The sequence below is a fragment of the Lissotriton vulgaris genome, chromosome 4_1 (genome assembly GCF_964263255.1).
Source record: "Lissotriton vulgaris chromosome 4_1, aLisVul1.2, whole genome shotgun sequence".
Lineage (NCBI taxonomy): Eukaryota > Metazoa > Chordata > Amphibia > Caudata > Salamandridae > Lissotriton > Lissotriton vulgaris.
Window position 1 is genome coordinate 2,042,053,149 of NC_141691.1, and position 27,633 is coordinate 2,042,080,781.

Consider the following 27,633-nt stretch of genomic DNA (forward strand, 5'->3'; position numbering starts at 1 on the left):
CCTCCCACCAGCCAATTAACAAGTTTATGTAGCTGGGGGCAAAGAAGGTACCCATCGCTGTGCCAGTTAGTTGTCTGTAAAACTGGTCCTCAAACAAAAAGATGTTGTTCTTAAGGCAGAATTCCACACATTCAAGTAACATCTGGTTGTGCATGGCATAGCGTAGCTGCATTTCTCCAAGTTCACTTGGACAGCTCTTAGGCCCTGCTGATGATCTATACAGGTATACAAGCTTGTTATATCTAATACCAATAATAGATAGCTAGGATCCCATGATGTATTGGCTATCTTACTTAAAAAATCTTTACTGTCTTTGACATATGACTCTAACTTTGCCACAAAGGGAAACAAAAAATGATCTATAAACAGAGATAAGTGTTCTGTTGGACTGTTGACTGAGGAGTGCAGTTAGGGATATGGGAAAAGGTGGGGCCACTGGGTTATTACTGCGAAGGAATAAATGTTCCTCTGTCCCCAACATCGATTTTACATACCATTTACCTATCAAGTCATCATACACTTTAATGCTTGTTTGATAAATTTAATTCAACACCCTTTTGTAGTTCTTTTCTTCTGAAAGTTGGCGTAGTGCTTCCTTATATATGTAATTCATAGTGTTGATGTGGCTGATTTTTTTCAAATAAATTGGAAGGCAATATTATTGTTCAAAATACATTTTACTTTTTATATTGTATTTTATTAAATGCATTCTCTATAGGGTTCTGCACAATATAGGTTGTAAAGGTGTTTTAGTAGACGGTATTTGTGGTGTATGACATAGTGATAGTAGAAATCAACATTTCTTGGACAATATTTAGGCACCAATAAAAGAGTACAATACTATTGTTATAATCAATATTGTGTCACACTAGTGTGTACAATGCCCAGTCTGTGGCCTTATGTCTCTCCTTAAGGGACTCATTGGAGCACCTACCAGAGCCAGCATTAATGCACATTGGTTTTGTTTAAAAAAAATATTTTGGGAGATTTTAATAGCCAAGTTCAGTAAAGCACATTCATAACGGTTGGACTTGTGCAGCCCCCTGTTTGGCTGGATAGCATATGCTGCAGTACTTCATCTGTATGCACTTCGGATGCCCTAACACTATTTGACTTAAACTTCTTAATACAGACCAATCCAAATGGCAAATATTTGCGCTTATGAATGGAGGTGTCTTTTGCACAATTTTCTCCTACACCCATGCATAGGCGCAGCAACATTACCACTGTGGCCTTGAGCAATCACTGCCAAACACACACACCAAACCACTTCCCACATATGTTACACTGCATGCACATACATTCAGGTCATCCTTAGAATAGAATCACATTTTATTCCTCACTCCCTTTCACTTCTGCATTGCCACAGTGAAAAAGCACAGGTAGAGCTTGTGACCTCACTCATGATATGGAAACATTCCAAACAAAGGCTAAACGAGAAGCTCTTCATCCGTTGTACTCCCTAACTAGGACCTTGCAATACATCAGAAATTATGTGTTGGCACCTCACCAGTAGGATGAAGCTCTATTTAAATGAAACTACAATAATATACAATGAGTAAAAGCAGTTTACAGCTGGCTTGGCTCTGCAGGGTCACTCCCATGCTTTGAGTTAAGACTGGATGTGAATGCCTGGCCATCTCTTGCTGATGAGATGCGTGCAGGCTTAGTGTCACTAAAGTCTGAATCTAGATTTAGTAATGTGTCCCTTGCCTGTGACTGTGCTCTCCCAAGTTTTTAACCTTTACCTGAAAGTTTGATGTTGAAAGGCACATATGTGTGGTTGTATTTTAAGGTGCTTCCTGGTGTACAAGAGATTAGGTTCTTTTCTGCCTTTAGCCTGGGGAATAAAAGTCCCTTCCAAGGTAGGGCACATTCTGCCATACATTGTTTGGCAGTGGACTCAGAGATAGTTCAGGTGTGAGATGGCCGACCACAGGGTCCTGACTGGTTCATGACAGACTGTTCACTTCTGCAAGTATGTCCGTTGTTCCTGAAAGTTTGATGTGGGTTAAAGAAATGTTAAATAGGGTTTTGACACCTCCAGGAGCTAGTATAGAGAAGTGAAGTTTGATTTCACATGATAAAATGTTCCTACAACTTTGTTCTTCAGATCGTTCACATATTTCTGGATGCTAGCCAAGTGAAGTTACTTTACAGTTGCGGAGGTGCTTTATCAACATGGTTCTTTTAAATGTAAATGAAGGTTTTTGAGGGTGCACAATATAATATTAACAATTGGCAGAGGTTAGGAGATTAGTTTAGTGTTTTTCTTACATTAGCAGTCACCACCAGATTTTAACTGGTGGTAGCTGCCAAGCGCACACATGTGGCCAGAGTCAGTAGCACATGCAAAACAGGTGAAATTAGCACTTGGACATGTCATGCTACATTAATTTTAAACAAGGGTGTAAACTAAATGCAAATATCTATCGCAACGCAGGTACATTTTGTGGACAATATTAAAAATGCTAAAATCTGTCGTGATGACTTACACAGGATTGCGGTTTCCTTGAGCGTTTCCAACACGGATTTCCGCCCCAATGATGCGGGTTTGGCAGCAGTCATTCCGGTTGAATACTACAACGGACGCTATTCTTTGGGGCTGCTTCAGATCCACCATCCACCAGGGAGACATTTGAAACTGGGTGAGGCTGCAGGAGGATTTATGAAAGTTTCCATCATAGACTCCATCGATGGCACGCGAAGCAAAAGCCCATGGATAGGTGGCATGTGTAGAACTTTGACTGGCTCTTCCTTGCTCTGCTAGGTTCTTTCCTGAAAGAATGATGGGAATCAAGGTATGTGAAACAGACACAGCCCTCCATGCAAACCACATCTAGAGGTTTTAGGAAAATGTAATTAAATATTCCAGGAAAAGTATGAGGAATACTATACAACTATACAATCATGACACTAGGGTCACATGTGAAGGAAGCTAAAGGTTCAACCTTATCTTAAATTGACACCCAGCACTTGGGCCCGCATTGGGCTCATATCTTGTACAGGAAAACATATTTCAAGCTAAGGGAATAGGAAGGGGTGGAAGGAAACTTCTCAGTGTCCTCAGAGTGTTGGAAGAGGCACTAAGTAGTGGGGCCACAGGGCAGTTATGACCCTTCATTGATGGCTGCAACTGTTGACTAAGAAATCAGTGCTGCTAGAGCGCAAGAGGAAATGGGTTGTAATTTGCTGACCTGATGACCCAATAATTTTAGCTGTCACAGCACCGCCTTTATTGTGACCAATGAACTTTGCAGCTGATTCACAAAAGTATTTATGAAAAAGGAAAGTAGTGTTACAATAGCACTCTATTCCGTACTCTTTCATTACTTTGTAAACCAACTCCCTATTCCTAAAAGTGCAAAGAGGGTACAGTCCATCCTGTTTGTATTAAGGAGCTCATTTATGACATTGTAACACAATGCAGCGCAGTGCAGAAAGTCCCCTTGCTGTGCTGCACTGAGTGACAGAAAGGGAAGGAATATGCAGTATTTAAGGAAATATGGCACATTCCTGTCCTTTGCTCCATAGGGCAGGATTGATGCTGTGCAGGAAGGAACAGCTTCCGGCCTAAAAAACAATAAGGGCAGGCATATTCCTCTTTCTATGTGGGCTACAGACTGCAGCACACATGGAAAGCCGAAGAAAGGAGGAGAAATGGAGATATTTCTAATTGTTTTACCTAAAGATTTTGACGCATCCCCACGTTTGCAAGTTCTTGTAAATCTGGTAAAGCATCAACGTCCAGGGGAATTGCATGGGAACACCCATGCATCAAAGCAAACACAAGGAGATGATGGATGGAGTGCTGAACATTTTCAGACACTCACCCCCAGTCACAGATCTAGTTTGAATCAATCATCGTTCTTTAGCTCACTTCTCCACCCCAGTTCAGACACAGCTCTATGCAAATTACTCTTGACCCTGTGCCTCATAGGAACAGTCCAGCCCGAACTGCCAAGCCATGTCTTACCTAGACCAGAAACAAGCATCCTAGGAACAGTTTCGGGCTAACAGCCCTCATCAGCCAGGCTAGCTTGAATCCAGTGGCAAGGTGAACAAAAGAACCATATCTGGGCATACCCTGCCAACTTAGGGCGAACAAAGTAAACACAATGAGATGATGGATGGAGTGCTGTAACTTTTCAGACACTCAACCCCAGTTACAGATCTAGGTTGAATCCACTATCGTTCTTTAGCTCACTTCACCACCCCAGTTCAAACACAGCTATATGCAAATCAGTCTGACCCTATGCCTCATGGGAACTGTCCAGCCCAAACTGCCAAGCCATGTCTTACCTGGATCGGAAACAAGCATCCACGAAGCAGTTTTGGACTAACAGCCCTCATCAGCCAGGCTAGCTTTAATCCAATGGCAAAGTGAGCAAGGGACCCATATCTGGGCCTACCCTGCCTAATTAGGCCGAACAAAGCAAATACAAGGAGATGATGGACGGAGTGCTGAAACTTTTCAGACACTCACCCCCAGTCACAGATCTAGGTTGAATCCATCATCGTTCTTTAGCTCACTTCTCCGCCCCAGTTCAGATACAGCTCTATGAAAATTAGTCTTGACCCTGTGCCTCATGGGAACAGTACAGCCGGAACTGCCAAGCCATGTCTTACCTGGATCGGAAACAAGCATCCAGGAAGCAGTTTTGGACTAACAGCCCTCATTAGCCAGGCTAGCTTGAATCCAGTGGCAAAGTGAGCAAGAGACCCACGCCTGGGCATATACTGCCAACTTAGGGTGAACAAAGCAAGCACAAGGAGGTGATGGCTGTAGTGCTGAAACTTTTCAGACACTCACCCCCAGTCACAGATCTAGGTTGAATCCATCATTGTTCTTTAGCTCACTTTGCCACCCCAGTTCAGACACAGCTGTATGCAAATCAGTCATGACCCTGTGCTTCATGGGCACAGTCCAGCTCGAACTGCCAAGCCATGTCTTACCTGGACCGAAAACAAGCATCCTGGGACCAGTTTTGGGCTAACTGCCCTCACCAGCCAGGCTACCTTGAATCGAGTGTCATAGTGTGCAAGGGACCCATGTTTGTGTCCCTATATATGGCTGTGTCTGGACTGGGGTGGCGAAGTCTTTCATTGATCCTCCCTCCCTCAAATTCATCAATGGTGGCGCAACCTTTTTCAAAATCAAAAGAAGTTCACTAAGGGGCATATTTCTAAGCTTCTTTGCGACACTCTTTCACCATACAATGTGGTGCAAGAATGACGCAAGTTAAAAATTAGATTTATGGTATCATATATCTTAAGTAACGCAATGCAGTGCTAATCATTATGGCGCATTACTCTGTGCCAGGGAGGTGTTTCCATAGGTTTTGCATGGGTGTTCCAGGTGAGTACACTCGAAGTGGTACACCTAGGAATGAGTCAAAAACCTACACCTCCCCAGATGAGACGCAAACAAGGAGAAATATCTATTTCCGCTAATTGTTTCCTCTTTCTATGTGTTCTGTATCACACATAGGAAAAGGAAAAAGCTTCAAGGTATTGTTTTTGTGAAGGAAGACGAGCCTTCCTGCAGAAAAGCAATCCTACATGCCTGCATTGGCACTAGGCAGCCATTATACACCAGTGCTGGGGGAAAAGACAGGAATGTGCTGTATTGTGATAAATATGGCACATTCCTGCCCTTTCCCTGTGACACAATGCAGCAAGGTGACTGCGCTGTGTCACTTGGCCATAAATATGACCCGAAATTTGGTACCAAGTAAACTTGCATGACGTATCACACAGTATTGTGTATAATGCAACTCATTCACAAAATTCATTAATGTCCCTGTTAATGGATTCACTCATTTAATCCTGTTACAATGTGTTCACTGAGATTTTATAGTATGTTTTATTTTCTCAATAATGACATCTTAATCCAAAATCATAAAGAGAGCAAGTCTGTTTGTGCAAAAAAGGTATATGTAACAAAGTGCTTCATGCTTCTCTGTGAATAGTAGTAAACAAGCTTTACCCCATAAAATGTCATGTCCATCAGTGTGAAGTATACCCATGGAAGAGAATCTTCCACCAACTGACTAGTCATAAACACAGTTACCATGCTCTACTAGATGACTCCATTTCATGAATTTTTGTTAATCCCTGTGTATGTCTACAAAAGCATGTGTTCCTTTCTTCAAGGGACAACTATACTACTCTCTCCTTGTGCTCATGATATTTCATGTGCATCTGCACATGATTATTCTAGTCAGTCTCTCTTTTCAACGAAATAATTGTTCATGTATTCATCCTAAGATCTCTACCATGATTACACAAAAACACTTCAGATACATATGCCGGCATATCAATTCTCACCAAATCCAAAAAATAACCCTAACTTTAGAGTATGCATCTTCGTGGTATTGTGTGCACCCATATGATTATCCTATCCATATGACTATTTCTGAATAGTTGGTTCTGATGGGTCCACCAAACAATCGTCTATTTATGCACACATTACATCCCGAATAGCACTTAATTATGCCTTGTGTGGCTTGTCATATCAGTCTACATGCCGCCATTTGGAAACCTACAGGGAAAGATAAAACCATTGTGTATACTTTAGCAAGTGCATCAAAACTCTTATTATACAAGCATTATTTTCATAAAAAGTAGGCACATAATTAAGATAGTAGAACACTTATTATACAAAATGGATATTAAATTTCCTATTTAGGCATAAAGAAGTCAACATCAATGGCCTTCAATACAAGATGATCTTCATAGATGTAAATGTAATTCCGCATCATTTGAGGTGGCCCAACGGAGTTTAATTTCCCATAATTACAATCAATTTTGATTTGAGTCTCCTCAGCTCCTCAGTTCCTGTTCTCTATCCTTACCTTATATGTTTGATGCCATAATAGCTAAACCCCTTCAAGGAACTCTGATGGATCTCCATAAAATGATTTGCAATTGGATAACTTTTGTCATCGTTTTTACAATCCTTGTGCACTATAAAATGCTTACTTTCAATTTCTTGATAGGGCTAGAAATGTAATGTTTCTGATAGTCACATTCAAGAACAATTTTTACATACCTCGTATTACATGTTATCATTTCTCTTATCATAACTCTTTGTCCTTGAGGTGTTTAATATTCTTGTGTATTTTGGCCAAACTGGCATGCTTTACATACATCACATTATACTAAACGTTTACTCAGGTATTTTCAATCAATCAATCAGTACTTCTTAAGCATGGCTACTCACCCGTGAGGGTCTCAAGGTGCTCAAGGAGGGGAGAGTGGGCGGGGCGGGGGTTAGCAGGTCAAACTGGGCGCTGTGAAGAGCCAGGTCCTGAGATCCTTCCTGAATTGTGTCAGAGATGGGGAGAGCCTGAGGTGGAAGGGCATGACATTCCATAATTTGGTGGTGGGATAGGAGATGGATCTTCCTCTGGTCTTGGTTCTTGCAGATCCGAAGGACGGTGGGGAAGGCCAGTTGGGTGGAGCGGAGGTGTCTGGAAGGTACGTGGAATGAGAGGCAGTGGTTCAGGTATCCTGGTCCGGCATCAAGGATGGATTTTTAGGTGTGTGTGAGGACCTTGAAGGTGATTCCTATGTTGACTGGGAGTAGTGGAGTTCTCGTAGGTGTTCGGAGATGTGGCTGCCATGTCAGACATTGAGGACCAGTTTGCTTGCGGCATTCTGAATGTGCTGAAGTTTCCTAAGGATTTTCAGGGTGGCTCCTGCATAGAGTGTGTTGCCATAGTCGAGGCTGCTGCTGATGAGTGTGTGGGTGACTGTGGTCCTGACCTCAGTGGGGATCTATCTGCAGGTCTTCCGAAGCAGGCGATGAGTGTGGAAGCATGATGAGGTGACGCGGTTGATCTGGTGGTACATGGTGAGTGAGGAGTCCAGTATGATGATGAGAATTTGTGCATGGTGAGTGGGTGTTGGGGGGTACTAGCTCGGCAGGTCACCTTGAGTCTTCCCAGATGGAGGTGTTGGGCCCCAGGATGAGGACTTCAGTCTTGTCTGAGTTGAGCTTGAGGCAGTTGACTCTTATCCAGGTGGTGACGGACTTCATCCTGTTGTGGAAGTTATTTCAGGCAATGATGGGCTTGTTAGTGAGGGAGAGAATCAGCTGGGTGTCATCGGCATACGATGCAATGTTGAATTTGTGGATCCTGACAATAGTTGCGAGCGGGCCATGTAGATGTTGAAAAGCGTGGGGTTGAAGAAGCAGCCCGCGAGGCACTCTGCAGCTGATCACTGTGGGTATTTTAGCCATCTTGATGAATTTTGAATGGGGCTATAGAAGCTATGTCTCAGAATATCCCCAAGGGTTGCAGTCCTCCTTAAGGTAATGATGGGTTTTGGACCCACAATATCTTTTAAGTGGTTCATCAAGTTATAAAATGTGCCAATTCCTGTTCAAGACTTTTCTTAAATCTGAATCAGCAAATTTACACTCCATGAATAGCCTGCATACATTGGTATCCTGTTTATCTATTGCAGGTGTATCTTTTGTGTTCTGATATAGGAGAGATTCACTGTTTTCCATCTTAGCTCTAGTCAATGTATTATCAAGGACACAACATGAATATACACAGGAGACAAATCTTTTAATCATTTCGGCTGTCTTTTTCATATTCAACCGATGTAGACCATATTCTGTGAAGTCTTAGCATTGAACATGAAGTTTTACAGTTAAATCCACAGCCAGAAATGCAATGTTATTTTGTGCTGTATGTTCTGGTGAACGTTATGTTAAATTAATTTGTTTGCTAGAAGATCCTCAAACAACAATTCATTTCCATTCCACAGGATAAACAGATTATCCATAAAACAAGTCCAAAGTGCCACATGTTTCATGTGCTTGAAATATTTTTCAGCCAAGGCAACATCCACCTTCTCCCATCACCCCATGAATACATTTGTATGGGTGGGGTGAAGCAGGTCTCTGTGGATATCCCCTATTGTTGTAGGTAGAGTCTGATGTCAAAAAGGAAGACATTGTGGGCAAGGCAGTATTTCAGCATCTGAACTATCACGTGAGAGTGTTCCAGACACTGGTCTAAATTAATTACAGGCAGATATACCATGATTGTGGTTTATCAATGTATGTAGTGACACCACAACAATAGTCACTGTAATATAATTTGTCTTTCATGGCATTTGATCACTCTTTCTCAAAAGTTCAATGGAGTCACTTTAACCTCAAGTTCTTTCAGTGAATGTGTATTCACTGAAAAAACTGTAAAGGGTAAAGTGACGTTATAGTGAGGTGGCAATGATAGTTAAAACATAACATTTTAAACAAAAAAAAACACGGACATTCACCAGTTATAATGTTGTCAACAATGATGTTATCAGTGTTATCAATTATTATTATTATTATTAAAGATTTGTAGGGTGCATAACTACCCCAAGGGGTTTCCCAACGTCCAGCAGGGTAGGAAAGAAAGAAAGGAGAACATGGGAAGGCCAAATTAAAAAAAGCCAGGTTTTCAGACCCTTACGGACAGTGACAGTGACAAGAGAGGTCTCAGCTCGGCAGGAGACTTGTAAGGAAATTCATAAGGTCAGTCCCATCTGATTTTTGGAACAACAAACCGGATTTGCTGAGCAGAGCGCAAGGGGTGAGGCAGATGGTAACGCTGCATCACATCCTGCAGGTATTTTGGGGCCGAGCCTATTTTGATTATAAACATATAACACAGAGTCTTAAATGTCACCATGCCCGACACGGTCAACCAGTGTAAGTCTCGTAAGCACCCTGAGACAGAAAAAAACGTAGGCAGATGAAAAATAAGTCTTGCTGCTGCGTTTTGCTCCAACCTGTGGATGGTAGTCTCAGATAGATGACTTTTCCGTAATCCACTCCTGAAATACCAAGGACCTGGACCACAGTTCTCTGAGCTGAGAGAGGAATCAACTATTGAATCTTTTTCAACCATCGCAGGACTACAAAAAAGGGCGACGATATCTTGGCCACTTGCTGTTTCATTGATAGTTGTTCATCTACAATGAAACCCTGGTTCCGAACATTGTTCACCAGCATGTCATATAACATTTATTTTGTGGTGTAATATGTGAAGTCATAAACAGTGCATGACAATTTTCTTAGAAATTTCTAAAGGCTTCCAGCTGATGGCATCATCAAATAGGACTCCCAAGTATGGTAAAGGGGTGATTGTCTAAATTCGTAAGGATTTAACTGTTTACAAGGTCAGGTATGCATCCATAGGACCATAAACCATAATTTGGGTATTACTTTGGTTGATGTCAAATCCAGGTGGGCTATGAATGAAGGGAATGGGTCCAGCAATTTCTGTGGGCATCCTACCATCAATATTGCATCATCCATATACAGTAATCCTGGGATCCATTGTTCGCCTACCTGGGGAGCTTCAGTACCAGTCTCTAACAGATAATTCTCCAGCCAATTGATATATAATGGAAAGAGAAACGTGGCAAGCACAAAGGTTTCCCTATTTGAACAATATCTCACACTAGCAGTAACTTTGATATAGAACTGTCTTACAAAGCCTACAATGAGCTTATCAACCCCCATTTCATTCAGGGTACCCCAAGGTGTTGACTTGTTAACAATGTCAAAAGCAGAACTGAGGTCTGAGGTTAATGAATGCCATGTTTATTGATTTAGTAATCAGAATGTACCAGTTTAGTGATTGCTCAATGGTGCTTAGCTTGGGACAAAAGCTGTACTGCAAGTCAGACGGAATCATTTTTAACTCGGTCTATTTCTCAAGCCAATCTAAAAGACCTCAACCATCATTGTTTGTAGGAGAATGAATAAGTGAGATTGTGTGATGGCCCCTGGGTTAGCCTTTATCTCCTTTTTAGGTCGAGCCTAGACAACGCCTGCGCTGTCTGGAAGATCTGCTTATGTACTTTGTGTGCTCTATAGATCAGCCCAAGGACTTGTCTGCTTCCACTTTTGCTTGGTGACTTTTTTTTCTGCTACTATTTAACTGTCTTGATAGAAAACGACCTGTAGAGGTCAGTAAAATACCAGAATTGCTTCCTGCTTAAAGCCTTTCTTTTGAGGTTGAGTCTAGCGGCAGCACACATGCACTGCTTGCTCTGTGAGACTGCTGTAATGTAATATGAGAAAGAAGCCGCACCCACTGTCTGCCCATATTTTTAATTGGCTTGCTTCATTATCTTTTGTAAATGCTGCCTATTGATTTGTTGATAGGCTTGTTAGTCCCTCCTTAGTAAAACCTTGTCTTTTTTGTAACCTTCCATGGTGACTGGTCCCTTTACTTCGGTCGTTACACAGGACCTGTTATTTAGTCTGTAAGCGCTATTTACTTTATTGAATTTCTCTTACTGCAGGCGGGACCTGCACTGCTTCAGCTGAAACCGCTTGAGTTTTTTTAAGCAGCACGGCTGACCCTGTAACACAGGCACCTACTTTCAATCACTTTAACCTGGCATTGTCTTGTGTCTGTTTCAACGCCCCAAGTAAAATAGATTTAGAAATGATTAGAGAATTAAGTCATGTGAATTCCAGTTAGCACATCATCTTGTGCTAATGGGCTAAAGCTCACAACAGCACAACTGTGTTACATGTCATCTGTACTAAAGTCACCTGTTGGGTTGTTTTCAAAAGCCAGTTTCATTAACAAGACCACCTCCACCAATGCAACCACCACCACCACCATCAATACCACCACCTCCACTACTACCAATACCACCACCACCAATGCCACCACTACCACCAATCCCATCACCACCAATACGAATACCATCACCAACAATACCACCAATACCTCTACCACCAATATCACCACCAATACCCCCACCACTACTAGCATTACCACCAATAGCACCACCACCAATGCCACTATCACCACCAATACCAATACCACCACCAATACCAATACCACCACCACCAATACCACCAACACCATCACCAATACCACAACCAATGCCATCACTAATACCACCATCAATATCTTCACAACCAATAATACCACCAATACAACTACAAATACCACCACCATCACCAATATCACCACCGCTTATACAAATACCACCAATACCACCACCACCAATACTACAACCATCCAATACCACCACCAATAGTATCACCAATACCACCACCACCACCACCACCAATACCACCACTGCCAATACCACCACCAATGCCACCACCAATACTACCACTACCAATACCACCACCACCAATACTAACATGACTAAAACTAATGCCAATACAAGTACCACCACCACCAATACCAATAATACCAACACTGATACCAATACCACCACCACCAATACAAGCAATACCACCACCACCATCAATACCACCACCACCAATACCACGAAAACCACCACCACCACCAATACCACCACCAGTACCACCATCACATCTAATACCACCACCACCAATACCAACACTGCCACTACCAATACCAACACCACCAATACCACCAATACCAATGCCAGTACCATTACCACCACCACCAATACCACCACCACCAATGCCAGCACCAATACCACCAACACCAATACCAGCACTATTGTTACCAATACCACCACCAAATACCATCAGCAATACTACCACCATCACCACCAATACCACTAATAGCACCACCACCACCAATACCACCACCACCAATACCACCAATACTACCACCACCAATACCAATACCACTGATACCACCACCAATACCACCACCATCAATACCACCACCACCAATACCACCACCAATACCACCACCACCACCTATACCACCACAACCCCCAATACTACCACCACCACCACCAATCCCACCACCACCAATCCCACCATCATCAATTCCCCCTTTGCTAATACTACCACCATAAATACAACCACTACCAATACCAATGCCACCACCACCAATACCATCACACACACACCACCACCAATGCCACCACTACCAATCCCACCACCACCAATGCCACCACCACCAACATCACTAATACCACCACGACCAATAATAACATCACCACCAATACCACCACCAATAGAATATGGGAGAGAAGCAGTGCTCACTCTTTGCCCGTATTTTTCATTGATTTGTTTCATTGTCTTTTGTAAATGCTGCCTTCTGTTTCGTTAATAGGCTTGATAGTCCCTCCTTATTATGGCAATGTCGTCATTTGTAACCTCCAATGGCTACAGGCCCCTTTACTTCAGTTGTTACACAGGACCTGTTATTTAGTCTATGTTGGACCTGCGATGGACAAGCCCATCACAAAGGGGGGTAGCTTGTCTCAAGTGACAAGGCAAGTGAAGGCTTAAGTGTTAGGCCGGCTCAGTCACACCAAAAAGAAGGACACCACACCACTGCTGTAGAAAAATACGATTCCTTTATGTAAAAGTTCTGTTTTGTAAATAGGGTTCAGTTGGGAAAGCACGTACACATTTCTTTAGTCACAAATCTCTGGGATTCAGTTACTGAAATAAATACTGTAAATAGATCTTCAGGGATAAATAGCAAGATAAATAGAATAAATATCAGGAATAATTATCACAAATAAATATCACTTTTATATAGCAGAATAAATACTGGTTCATTTAAATAAATAACCACATTTTCCTTCTGGTATCGCTGCCACCAATTAAATGCTTTAGGAAGATTACACTTGCAATACGTTTCAGCTTGGAAAGATAACTCTTACAGTTCACGTTGGTTTCAAGGATAATGAGTACGGGCTTCCCTAGGCACAAAATAAGCTTTAGACTCTTTAGGGTTCACTCAGGGAGTAATGCCCGTTTATCTAAAAGGCAAGGAAACACAGTGAATACAGCATTTGCACTCCGCTGCCACCGGGAGGAGATCTCTGCTTGCCGGTGGAATCTATGCGCGCCTACAGGCTTTGACACCGCTAGCACACAGGCGGCACCAGTTCAAAGTCTTTAGACTGACGAACGGGCTGCCGGAGGGGGTCACACAACCTTCGCGCTCAGTCAAATGAATGCCGGTTCACAGTTCCTTCACAACGCTGCACCCCACCTGAAGAAACGGGCCCACCTCGCATCGGCTGCAACCGGTAAGCGATTCAGTCAGGCCACAGGACTTCTCACGCCAGCGACTGGGGTTTCAGGGGCTCCACGGTCCTCCCTCCGACTTCCTCATACGGGGTGGATCCCGCCCACAGCTACATCTTCTGGCTCACCGGGGAAGAGGCAGAGACGCTAGTCTCGCCCAATGAATGCCGGCCTTTCCCCGCCCCGGCGCACCACCTCACCTGCAGTCCGCACAAGAAACGCTCTATGGCGGTGGGGCTCGGAGATGTCCGAGCTCCCTCCTGGAGGCGCCTGTCGCGAAGGGGGCACTTCTGAAGATCGCGGTCGCGGCGAACTTGCTCTTGCCTCGCGACACGCAGTATCAGTCACGATATCACCACCGGGGGGCGGGGAGGCACTACAAGTATGGCCACAGTCTTTGGGGCAATGAGGCACTTGCTGGGCAGGCGCTGTAGGTGCAAGGTCACCACTCACGCAGCTGACTGGAACGCCAGTCAGAAACAACGCCAGCAACCTTTGCTACTCTACTGCCTACGCTACCAGCCACCTCAGGGGGTCAACAGGGCAGGTGTCAATCTGGTGTCAAGTTTGGAATCTCCTTCTTCTTTTCTTCTTTCTAAAATGGCCTTTTATAGCCAGTGCCCTGGGGTGCTGGCACGAGCCAGAAGGTTCTAGAACCTTCTCTGGCTGTGACAATGCCTTGGCACTTTTGAGGTATGTCTTGGTCACTAGCAGCCACCGTACTGTGGCTCTAGAGCAGCCAATTTGTGTATCTGAGGAAAACAAAGGGATTCCTATCAGGAATGTGCGTCAAACAAAGGGCGCCAAAACCTCAAAAGACCAGTGTTCAGGGAGGCTCCAATGGGAGTCACTCACATGAGGGAAAAGGGTGTCCACCATTTTAGGGCCACTCATACAGCCAGTTTGTAATGCCACAGGTTCCGCCAGGCACCTTGTAAATAGGTGCCAAAAACCTTGTGAGCAACTGGGCGTCAAGGAACATTTAGCCCCATGAAACAGCACATAAAAAGTCCTGGCAGACAAAGAAAAACGAAAAATTTTGGGAGGTACGGGGAAACAAAAGAAATCATAGTGGTGAGGGGACTCTGAGAAGCAGACAGGTCTTACACGCGTCCCCCCCAGCTGAAAGTGGGGAGAGCTACCCAACCCCTTGGGAGATCTCAACACTAAGGCGGAAATACCTGGAGAGACCGTTTGCATTGGCGTGGTCAATTCCGGGCCGGTGTTCCACTCGAAAGTCCATTCCCTGTAGGGAGATAGACCACCTCAACAGTTTGGGATTTTCCCCCTTCATTTGCATGAGCCAACGAAGGGGTCGGTAGTCTGTCTGAACAAGGAAGTGTGAACCAAACAAGTATGGTCGCAGCTTCTTCAGTGCCCAGACCACCGCAAAGGCTTCCCGCTCGATGGTACTCCACCTCTGTTCCCGGGGAAGCAGTCTCCGTGACAGAAAGACCACGGGCTGATCCAGACCCTCTTCATTGAGTTGCGATAGCACCGCCCCAATGCCAATGTCGGATGCATCTGTCTGGACAATGAATTCCTTTGTGAAATCTGGAGTCATCAGGACTGGAGCTTTACACAATGCGTGTTTCAGAGTGTCGAAGGTTTGCTGACAAGCCTCCGTCCAGATGACTCTCCTGGGTTGCTTCTTGGCCGTGAGTTCTGTAAGGGGTGCAACGATAGTGCCATACCCCTTCACGAACCGTCTGTATAAACCTGTGAGGCCCAGGAAGGCTCGGACCTCCGTCTGGGTCTTGGGGGGGTTCCAGGCCATGATTGCCTCAATCTTCGCCTGAAGGGGCTGCACCGCTCCCCTGCCCACCAAGTGGCCTAAGTACACTACCGACCCCTGTCCAATCTGACATTTGCTGGCCTTGATCGTCAAGCCAGCCCCTTCCAGGGCCTGGAGGACAGCTTGCAAGTGCTGCAAGTGATCCTCCCAACTGCTACTGAAGACAGCTATGTCATCCAAGTAAGCAGCAGAGAATGACTCCATCCCGGTGAGGATCGTGTTAACCAGCTGCTGAAAAGTGCAAGGAGCGTTCTTGAGCCCGAAGGGCATGACGCAGAACTGGCAGTGTCCATCAGGCGTGAAGAAGGCTGACCTTTCCTTGGCTCCATCAGTCATGGGAATCTGCCAGTACCCTGCAGTGAGGTCAATGGTACTGAGATATTGGGCAGCTCCCAACCGGTCAATCAGTTCATCCGCCCGAGGGATCGGATGAGCATCCGTCTTGGTTACCGAATTTAGTCCTCAGTAGTCCACACAGAATCGCAATTCTGGTGTGGCGCCAGGTGTGCTAGCTTTGGGAACCAAAACCACCGGGCTAGACCAAGGGCTACTTGAAGGTTTGATGACTCCTAGCTCCAGCATCTTAGCTACTTCGCTTTGGATGCTGGCCTTCACCTTGTCAGACAGCCGGTAAGACTTTGACTTCACAGGTGGGCTGTCCCCTGTGTCCACGTCATGGGTACACAGGTGGGTCTTACCCGGGACAAGGGAGAACAGAGGAGCGAGTGACCCCAAGACCTGGCGACATTCCTCCTGCTGCTCAGGAGTCAGGGATGGTGACAGTTTCACTCCCTCCACTGACCCATCCTTTTCTTGAGAGGCGAAGAGGTCGGGGAGAGGCTATGTGTCCTCTTCCTCCGATCCGTTAGTCACCATAACCAACATGACTTCGGGCCTCTCGTAGTGGGGCTTGAGGCGATTGGCGTGTAACACCCGATGCGGATGCCGAGGGGTCTTTACGTCCACCAGATAGGTAGTCTTGGCCATCTTCTCCAACACCTCATAGGGGCCTGTCCAACAGTCCTGGAGGGCACTCAGCTCTCCAGGCTCCATCACCCACACCTTCTGGCCAGGCTCCAACTCCACTGGGTGAGCATTGTGGTCATACCACACTTTCATGACTGCCTGACTGGCTTCCAAGTTGTCAGAAGCTTGCTTCCACAACTTATCCATTTGGCTCCGGAAGGCCAGCATGTAGCTCAACACATCCGGGGGAACTTTCCGGGAAGACTTTTCCCAGGAGTCCCTCACCAGGCTGAGAGGTCCGCGTACAGGGTACCCGTACAAAAGCTCGAAGTGGCTGAAGCCCACTCCCTTCTGTGGCACTTCCCTGTAGGAAAAGAGCAAATAGGGTAGGAGGATGTCCCATTCCCTCCGCAGGCTTTCGGGTAGACTTCTGATCATACCCTTCAAGGTTTGGTTGAACCTTTCCCCAAGACCATTGGTCTGTGGGTGATAAGGAGTGGTGAACCGGTAGGTCACTCCACACTCCTTCCACATTGCCCGCATATATGCTGACATGAAGTTGGTCCCCCTGTCAGACACAACTTCTTTGGGGAATCCCACTCGGGTAAAGATCCCCATCAGGGCCTTTGCCACTACTGGTGCAGTAATGGTTCTCAGAGGAACTGCCTCTGGATACCTTGTGGCGTGATCCACCAGTACCAGGATAAACCTGTGACCGGGAGATGTCGGTGGATCTAGGGGCCCAGCAATGTCGATGCCCACCATTTCAAAGGGGGTGCCAATGACAGGAAGTGGTTCCAGGGGAGCCTTCAGCTTCATCCCTGTTTTCCCACTGGTTTGGCATGACACGCACGACCGACAGTATGTGTCAGACGCCACCCTCATTCGAGGCCAATAAAAGTGGGGGACAACCGGACAAAGGTCTTGTCCTGACCCAAGTGTCCTGCCAAGGGAATCTCGTGAGCCAACTCTAATAGGAAGGCTCGGTAACACTGTGGGACTACCAGGGCCCGTGACAACCCGTGCACTGGTGCCTTGGGCTCACTGTAGAGGAGACCATTCTCCCAGTAAACACGATAGTTCCCAGACTCGTTACCTGCTGCCTGGGCTTCAGCCTGTTGCCTCAGACCCTCGAGGGTGGGACATTCCCTCTGTCCCTTGCTCAGTTCCTCCCTGGATGGTCCTCCCTCCACTCACCACTCAGCGGGGGCAGGCAAATCCTCCAACGGAACCATGTCCTCCTCCGCGGACTCCGGGTCCACCTCCGCAGGTGGCCTATCCGTCTCACGGGGCAGGGACATCGAGGCAGGCTCTTTCTGTCCATGAGATGCTCCCTCATCAGCAGCTGGGTGGGCCATGGTTCCAGGCTCCAACCCACGCAACTTCTCCTCCCGGGCAGCCGCAGACCTGGTACTCACACAGGCCCAATCAGGTGTACCCAGCATCTCAGAATGAGTCCGGTATTCCACCTCCTTTCAAGCATTGTGCTCCATATCATTACCCAGCAAACAATCGACTGGCACGGCGGGGCTTACGGCAACTCGAAGTGAACCAGCAATCCCTCCCCACTCAAAGGGAACCTTGGCCACAGGATAGTGGCCCATTCTGCCGTCAGCCATTGCGGCTGGATGAAGTACGCCTGGAATCACCTGCTCTGAGGACACCAGATGACTCCTTACCATAGTCATACTGGCTCCTGTATCTCTCAGAGCTTCCCCTCAATGGCCATTGATGGTGACCCATTGCCCATACTTGGTAGTATTTGAGGGCACCTGGATCTTTGGAACCATCTCCCGATCACCCAGGGACACTAAGGTGACACCCACCCACTCCCTCCCTTTAACTAAGGGCATCTCCTCCCAAGCGCTACACTAGCGACTCCTGGGGCCTTTCCTCCAGTGGGAGGGGGTGGTCTCTTGGGGCATTTCACGTCTCCCTTATCATGTCCAACACCACCGCACTCAAAGCAATGGACAACCCCTGGCTGCTGACTCTGGCCAGGATTAGGGTTCTTCTGCGGGTTAGCCTTAGAATTAGAAAGTAAACTTTTCCCCTTAAAGTTATTTTGGGGGCCTTTGGAGAACTCCTGTTTCTTGTTATCTTCCCCCTCTTTCTTCTGGGGAGCGCCCTGTCCGGACTTCTGAGAATCTCCTCCCGTCCCCTTTGTGGACACTCGGGTATTTGCCCAAATGTTCGCCTCCTCAGCAAGCTTATGGGGGCAAGTAAGTTTGCTGTCTACCAGGTGTTGCCTCAGCTCGAGAAGACATTTCTCGAGTAGATGTTCCTTGAGTATTAGGTCGTACAACCCTTGATAGTCCTCCACCTCGCTACCTTGGATCCATCCATCCAGGGCTTTCTTGGCATAAACCAGGAAGTCAACCCAATTCTGTGAGATCAGTTTGTGGCTGCCCCTAAACCTTTGCCGGTATTTCTCTGGGGTCAACCCAAACTTCCTGATGAGCGCCACCTTCATGGCGGGGTAATCTACCTGCTCCTCCCGGTCTATGGCCAATAGGGCATCCCTACCTGTCGGAGGCATGTACCGGTACATTCCACCACCCCAATGCTTCTTATGGATCCCATGGGTTCTTAAGGAGACCTCATAGGCTGCCAGCCACCTGGCTATGTCGTCTCCAGCGGTATAACTGGCGACCACGTCCTTTGGTAAATGGGGCCTGGGCTCCCTGGCAAATTCCTTTGACTCGACACCCTCCGGAGTGATGTTATGGGCCTTGAGGTCGAGTTCTCGTAGCTTGAACTCGTGTTCCATCCTCCTCGCTTCCATCTCCAGCTTGGCCAACTCCCACCTTAACTGTCTTTCCTCTCTCCTGTCGGCTAACTCGGTCTCTGACAACCCTCTCGATGACACACTGCTGCCCTCCCGTGAGGCTACCTTGGGGCTGATTGACATTTCACCCACCCCCGGGAGACATTCCGCAGTCCCCTCAATGACAGTACCTCTGTCTGATTCCTCCTCCTCCACCGTTCCCTCCGTGTGCGCTTACACCCAGCCTCGCAGACTAGTACAGCGCTCCTCCCTTTTGGCCCCTCGCCTAACGAACACTCCCCTTTCCTGACAGAAATTCTTGAGCTGTGCCACAGTATAGGTCTCCAGCTCTGACATTTCGAATTCCATCTTGTCAGTGAAAAGTGTGGACAACCACCCCGAAGTTGGTTACAAGGATAGGAAACTCTGAGGGTCACCTCCACCCACCTCCAGAAAAGAATTTAGAAAAAGCAAAATGTTGGATTAAAAGGCAGCTGGGAGAAAACTCTGGGTGTGTACCTGTGGTGCACACTGAATTATTATGGGGTACAAAACAAGCACAGCTCGTAATCCCACCCGCTGAGCACCAATTTCATGTTGGACCTGCGATGGGCAAGCCCAGCACAAAGGGGGTAGCTTGGCTCAAGTGACAAGGCAAGTGAAGGCTTTAGTGTTAAGCCAGCTCTGACCCAATAATAACTCCCTGCGCAGTCACACCAAAAAGGACACCACTCCACTGCTGTAGAAAAATACGATTCCTTTATGTAAAATTTTTCTGTTGTAAATAGGATTCAGTTGGGAAAGCACATTCATATTTCTTTAGTCACAATTCTCTGGGATTCAGTTACTGAAATAAATACTGTAAATAGATCTTCAGGAATAAAAAGCAAGATAAATAGAATAAATATCAGGAATAAATATCACAAATAAATATCACTTTTATATAGCAGAATAAATACTGGTTCATTTAAATAAATAACCACGTGTTCATTCTGGTATCGCTGCCACCAATTAAATGCTTTAGGAAGATTACACTTGCAATACGTTTCAGCTTGGAAAGGTAACTCTTACAGTTCACCTTGGTTTCAAGGATAATGAGTACGGGCTTCCCTAGGCACAAAATAAGCTTTAGACTATTTAGGGTTCACTCAGGGAGTAATGCGTGTGTATCTGAAAGGCAAGGAAACACAGTGAATACAGCATTTGCACTCTGCTGCCACCGGGAGAAGATCTCTGCTTACCGGTGGAATCTATGCACGCCTACAGGCTTTGACACTGCTAGCACACAGGCGGCACCAGTTCAAAGTCTTTAGACTGACGAACGGGCTGCCGGAGGGGTCACACAACCTTCGCGCTCAGTCAAATGAATGCCGGTTCACAGTTCCTTCACAACGCTGCACCCCACCTGAAGAAACGGGCCCACCTCGCTTCGGCTGCAACTGGTAAGCGATTCAGTCAGGGCACAGCACTTCTCACACCAGCGACAGGGTTTTCAGGGGCTCCACGGTCCTCCCTCCGACTTCCTCATACGGGGTGGATCCCGCCCACAGCTACAGCTTCCGGCTCACTGGGGAAGGGGCAGAGATGCTAGTCTCACCCGATAAAGGCCGGCCTTTCCGTGCCCGGGCGCACCACCTCACCTTCAGTCCGCACAGGAAGCGCTCTACGGCGGTGGGGCTCAGAGATGTCCGAGCTCCCCCCTGGAGGCGCCTGTCGCGAAGGGGGCACTTCTGAAGTTCGCGGTCGCGGCGAAGTTGCTCTTGCCTCGCGACACGCAGTATCAGTCACGATATCACAACCGGGGGGGGCGGGGAGGCACTACAAGTATGGCCACAGTCTTTGGGGAAATGAGGCACTTTTTGGGCAGGCGCTGTAGGCCAAGGTCACCACTCGCGCAGCTGACTGGAACGCCAGTCAGAAACAACGCCAGCAACCTTTACTACTCTACTGCCTACGCTACCAGCCACCTCAGGGGGTCAACAGGGCAGGTGTCAATCTGGTGTCAAGTCTGGAATCTCCTTCTTTTCTTCTTTCTAAAATGGCCGCCAGGGACTGGGCCTTTTATAGCCAGTGCCCTGGGGTGCTGGCACAAACCAGAAGGTTCTAGAACCTTCTCTGGCTGTGACAATACCTTGGCACTTTTGAGGTATATCTTGGTCACTAGCAGCTACCGTACTGTGGCTCTAGAGCAGCCATTTTGTGTATCTGAGGAAAACAAAGGGATTCCTATCAGGAATGTGCGTCAAACAAAGGGCGCCAAAACCTCAAAAGGCCAGAGTTCAGGGAGGCTCAATGGGAGTCACTCACATGAGGGAAAAGGGTGTCCACCATTTTAGGGCCACTCATACAGGTTGGCAACCCCAGTTTGTAATGCCACAGGTCCCGCCAGGCACCTTGTAAATAGGTGCCAAAAACCTTGTGAGCAACTTGGCGTCAAGGAACATCTAGCCCCATGAAACAGCACATAAAAAAACCTGGCAGACAAAGAAAAACGAAAAATTTTGGGAGGTACGGGGAAACAAAAGAAATCATAGTGGTGAGGGGACTCTCAGAAGCAGACGGGTCTAACAGTCTGTAAGCACTATTTACATTATTGAGTTTTACTTTTAACAGGCCAAACATGTGCTGCTTCAACCAAAACCACTTCTGTTTTTTCGACTACCACCAATGCCACCAATACCACCAAAACCACTAATACCACCACCAAAACCACCAATACTGCCACCACCAATACCAATACCACAACAAATACCACCACTACCAATACTACCATCACCACCAATACCACAAATATCAATACCACAACCACTAATACAACCACCATCACTAAAACCAATACCACCACCACTAACACCACCACCACCAATGAAAACACCAATACCACCAACACCAATACCAGCACCATCATCACTAATACCACCACCAATACCACCACCAATACCATCACCACCAATAGCTCCGCCACCACCAATACCACCACCACCAATACCACCAAAACCAATACCACCGCCATCAATACCACCACTACCAATACCATCACCACCCATACCACCACTACCACCAATACCATCAATACTACCACCACCAAAACCACCATCACCAATCCCACCACTACCAATACCACCACCACCACCAATACCAATATCACCAGCAATACCATTACCACCACCAAAACCAATACCACCACCATCTGTACCACCACCATTACCACCACCACCAATACCACCACCACAAATCCCACCACTACCAATACCACCACCCATATCACCAATACCAATACCACCACCACCAATATTTATATCACTATCACCAACCCCACCACTCCCAATTCCACCACCACCAATCCCACCAATGACAATACCACCAACACAATTACCACCACCACCACCACCAAAACCACCACCACAAATACCACCACCACCACCAATACCATAACCACTAATACCACCAATACCACCACCACCTATACCAATACCTCCACCATCACCACCACCAAAACCAATACCATCATCACCAATACCACCACCAACAACACCACCGCCAACAATACCACCATCACCACCAATACCACCAATACCACCACCACCAATACCACCAAAACCAATACCAACACCACCACCAATACCACTCCCACCAGTACTACCTCCAGTTAAGCATACAAATAGAGCGCGCCGACGCTAGGCGCTGCACTCATGATTGGCTCCTGAGGCGAAAAGCCGGGAGCAGGGACATACTTCATTTTTAATTATTCTGGCGTGATATTGTGTTTTTATCTGTTATCCACACCTACCTGCACCTCTGGCTTCTTCTCAGAAACAGCGCTACTCGCTGCAACAACCCCCTCCCTTTGGCCGCCATTCACGAGGGCGAGGCGAGACACGCCCCCTCGGCTGGCCACGCCCCCCGCCAAGCATACAAATAGAGCGCGCCGACGCTAGGCGCTGCACTCATGATTGGCTCCTGAGGCGAAAAGCCGGGAGCAGGGACATACTTCATTTTTAATTATTCTGGTGTGATATTGTGTTTTTATCTGTTATCCACACCTACCTGCACCTCTGGCTTCTTCTCAGAAACAGCGCTACTCGCTGCAACGATCCCCTCCCTTTGGCCGCCATTCACGAGGGCGAGGCGAGACACGCCCCCTCGGCTGGCCACGCCCCCCCGCCAAGCATACAAATAGAGCGCGCCGACGCTAGGCGCTGCACTCATGATTGGCTCCTGAGGCGAAAAGCCGGGAGCAGGGACATACTTCATTTTTAATTATTCTGGCGTGATATTGTGTTTTTATCTGTTATCCACACCTACCTGCACCTCTGGCTTCTTCTCAGAAACAGCGCTACTCGCTGCAACGACCCCCTCCCTTTGGCCGCCATTCACGAGGGCGAGGCGAGACACGCCCCCTCCAACCTCCCGACCCATCGGCATAAAGCATGTGTCTTGGTAGGAAGCGCAGCGGACGAGCGCAGCGGGCGCGACGTTTGCGCGCCGAAGGCGCGCCTAAGGCAAGCCCGTCTGCGCCCGTCCGCGACTGGCCGGGACTAGGGGCATGTCACTCTGCCCCGCGTATCATCTATTCCCCGGACCAACTGCGATGCCTCCGGGGACCCTGGCCTATTATGTCCTCCACACTCTCTTGCATCTCTTCCCTTGGTCTGTCCCCCACCATCCCTCTCCTTACTTCCTCTCCCACACTTGGGACTTCCCTCCCGCCCTGTTGTTTTGTTCCCCAATCAACTCCTAAAGTCCTTAAAGTTTTCTATCTTAACACCCGTTCGGCTGTCGCCCATGCGCATGAGCTTTCGGTCCTGCTAGATCTCCATGACCCAGATCTCCTTTTCCTAACGGAGACTTGGTTCTGCGACGACTCCCTTCCCGCCCTACTATCCACCCTACCAGCCACCTACTACGCCCTTAGGGCGGATCGCCCTCATGGCAAAGCCGGGGGCGGGGTCGCGGTCATCGCACGCTCCGACCTACCTTTCCAAACCTTATCCTTGCCTAACATCGCGACCTCCGAATTTTTGGTGATCCGTACCACCTCCATCTCTCCTCCTCTGACCTGCTTTCTTACCTACCGTCCTCCTCAATCCCCGCTACAATTTCTCTCTGACTTCTTGGATATTCTGGCCACAATCACTATCAATAATTCCTCTATTCTGCTTCTTGGAGATTTCAATTTCTGGCCATCTGACCCTGCCGAATGTTCATCTTCCAAGGAATTTTCTGAAACCCTCCACTCCCTTAACTTTACATCCTTTGTTCATTCACCCACCCACATCAAAGGCCACACGCTCGATCAGATCTGGTCCCTGAATTGCCCTGTGGAATCCCTCTCAATTTCTCCCTGCCCATGGTCTGACCATCACCTGATTTCCTTTTCTCTTCCTATTCACTCCCCTAAGCCCCCCTGCCCTAAAAACACCTGGGTACGATCATGGGGCCGAGTTAACCTAGACAGTTTTTCCTCCCTTCTCAGTTCTTCCCTTCCTTCCCTGCATGGCCTCTCCACTCTTTCCCAGGTGGATACCATAGATAGATGGCTCTCCTTTGGCCGCGACTCCGTTGCCCCGCTCAAACGCATTACCTCCAAACGGGAGAAGGACGCTAACCGATGGTTCACCGTCGAGCTTAAGACCATCAAACTAAAATTACGTCGCGCAGAACGGGCTTGGAGGAGAAACTACTGCCCCATTCTCAAATTGGAGTATACTAGCACGCTTACCCAATATAAAAAAGCCATCTTGGAGGCTAAAACATCATACTTCTCCAAAATCCTAGCCGCAGAAAACCAGTCCAAGGAGATATTTACAATCGTTCACAGCCTGGCGTTCTCAGATAGAACAACCCTCAAGCCTGCCCCATCTGAAGAACTCTGTCTTTCCTTGAACAACTATTTCATTAACAAAATTTCCACCATCAAGGCCAACATTCCCCCCCCTCCCTTTCCTTTGTGGACCCCCAATGTCCCCCTCCCAAGGGCGAACTTACCACCCTTCCACCTATCACTAGAGAAAGTCTGGCCACCCTAGTGCCTCTGGTCAAGTCTCGTTCCCCTCTTGACCCTTGCCCGGCCCACATCCTTCGCCACATCTTTACTATCTGCCCGGATCCCCCCTCCACCTCCTTAACAGCTCCCTCGCCCAAGGCGTAGTTCCGAACTCCCTGAAATCAGCGGTAATTGTCCCCATTTAAAAAAAACCTGGGGCTGATCCTTCTGTCCCCACCAATTTTCGCCCCATCTCCCTCTTGCCATTTCTGGCCAAGGTGCTCGAGCGTCACGTCACCTGCGCTCTGAGCTCCTTTGTGGAGATGCATGGAGCCCTTGCCCCCCGCCAGGCCGGTTTCCGCCCCGCTCACTCCACGGAGTCCATTGTCATCTCGGTCCTAGACAACCTCAGGGAAGGTATGGACACCAATCAGCACCAGGCCCTTGTGCCCCTCGATCTTTCAGCCGCCTTTGACACGGTAGACCATACCATCTTGTTGTCCCGTGTCAGGGCGGCGGGGATCGGGGGGACCGCCCTGGTCTGGTTGTCCTCCTTCCTGAGTGATCGCACCCAGGCTGTCCGTATGGGTGATTTCACAGCGGACGTCCGGAGAGTTCAGTGCGGGGTTCCCCAGGGTTCCTCCCTCTCCCCCCTTTTGTTCAATCTCTATCTTGCCCCTCTTATCTTTTCCCTTCAACAGATGGAGGTCGCCGTATTCAATTATGCGGATGACCTCCAGCTTGTTTTCAACCTGTCCTCTTCTCCCTCTTCTGTGCTAAACTTTCAATCTGTTATGCTCCATATCAGGGACTGGATGAACCACAATCACCTCAAGCTCAACCCTGACAAGACTGAGTTGGTGTTGACGGGCGGTTCATCCAGCCCCTGGTCCTCTCTCTTCTGGCCTCCCTCTTTTGGCACTCCCCCTACTCCCTCCTCCTCTGTTAAAACCCTAGGTATAAAAATCAATTCACAACTCACTCTTCACTCCCAGGTCAGCTCTGTGGTATCTTCTTCCTTTCTCTCCTTGCGAACTATTCGCAGAGTGTCTCGCTTCTTCTCCTTTCCTGCCCTCAAGCTTATAATCCTGGCCATGGTGGTGTCCCGCCTGGATTACGGCAATGCTTTATATGCCGGCATCCCCGCCTACAGCTTGCGGCGTCTTCAACAAATTCAGAACCAGGCGGCCCGCCTGGTCTTCAAGCTTCCTAAGTTTCACCATTCAACCCCCCCTCTTGAAATCTCCACACTGGCTCCCTGTGGGTGCCAGGGTCCAATTCAAGCTTGCAACCTTGACCTTTCGGGCCCGACTTGGCTTGGCCCCGGCCTTCATCTCATCCGAGATTACTACATACATCCCTACTAAGGAACTGCGCTCGTCTTCTCAATCCCTCCTCTCTGTTCCCCGTTTCCGGAGAAAGAAGTGGGGAGGCTCTAAATTCGCCACCCTTGCCCCGACCCTTTGGAACTCCCTTCCCCTTGAACTCCGCACCATCACACAGTACCCTCAATTCCGTAAGCACCTTAAGACTTACCTGTTCAAGCAGTCTTTCGATTAATTTTCCCCCTCCTGCCTATTAGCCTTGGATCCAGTTAGAGTTAGCGCCAAGAAACCGCTGGTATACGTGCGCTCTAGAAATAATTTTAAATCAAATCAAATCAGTTAACACCACCACCAGTACCACCACCACCAATACCACCACAACCAATACCTATACCACCACCAATACCACCACCACCAATCCAATACCACCATCAATGCCACCAATACCACGACAACCATCACCACCACTACCTCCGCCACCACCAATAACACCAATACTACCACACAATGCCATCACCACCAATACCACCATCACCACCAATACCCCCAATATCAATACCACATCTACCAATACAACTACCACCACCAAAACCAATACCACCATCACTAATACCACCACCTCCAGTGCCAACCACCACCAATACTATCACCAATACTACAACCATCACCACCAATATCACCAATAGCACCACTACCACCAATACCACCACCAATACCACCAATACTACCACCACCAATACCAATACCACCACCTCCAATACCACCACCGCCAAAACCAATACCACC

General features: G+C 47.5%; 1 protein-coding gene across 1 annotated transcript in view; it reads right to left on the reverse strand.

Moving 5' to 3' along the window:
- LOC147724927 (pentraxin fusion protein-like) overlaps nucleotides 1–27,633 on the reverse strand; it is a 233,506-nt gene that overhangs the window by 175,854 nt on the left and 30,019 nt on the right. Inside the window, exon 2 of the mRNA XM_086918136.1 lies at nucleotides 2,496–2,778. Coding sequence (XP_086774262.1) covers nucleotides 2,496–2,778 — 283 coding nt within the window. The remainder of the gene's footprint in view (nucleotides 1–2,495; nucleotides 2,779–27,633) is intronic.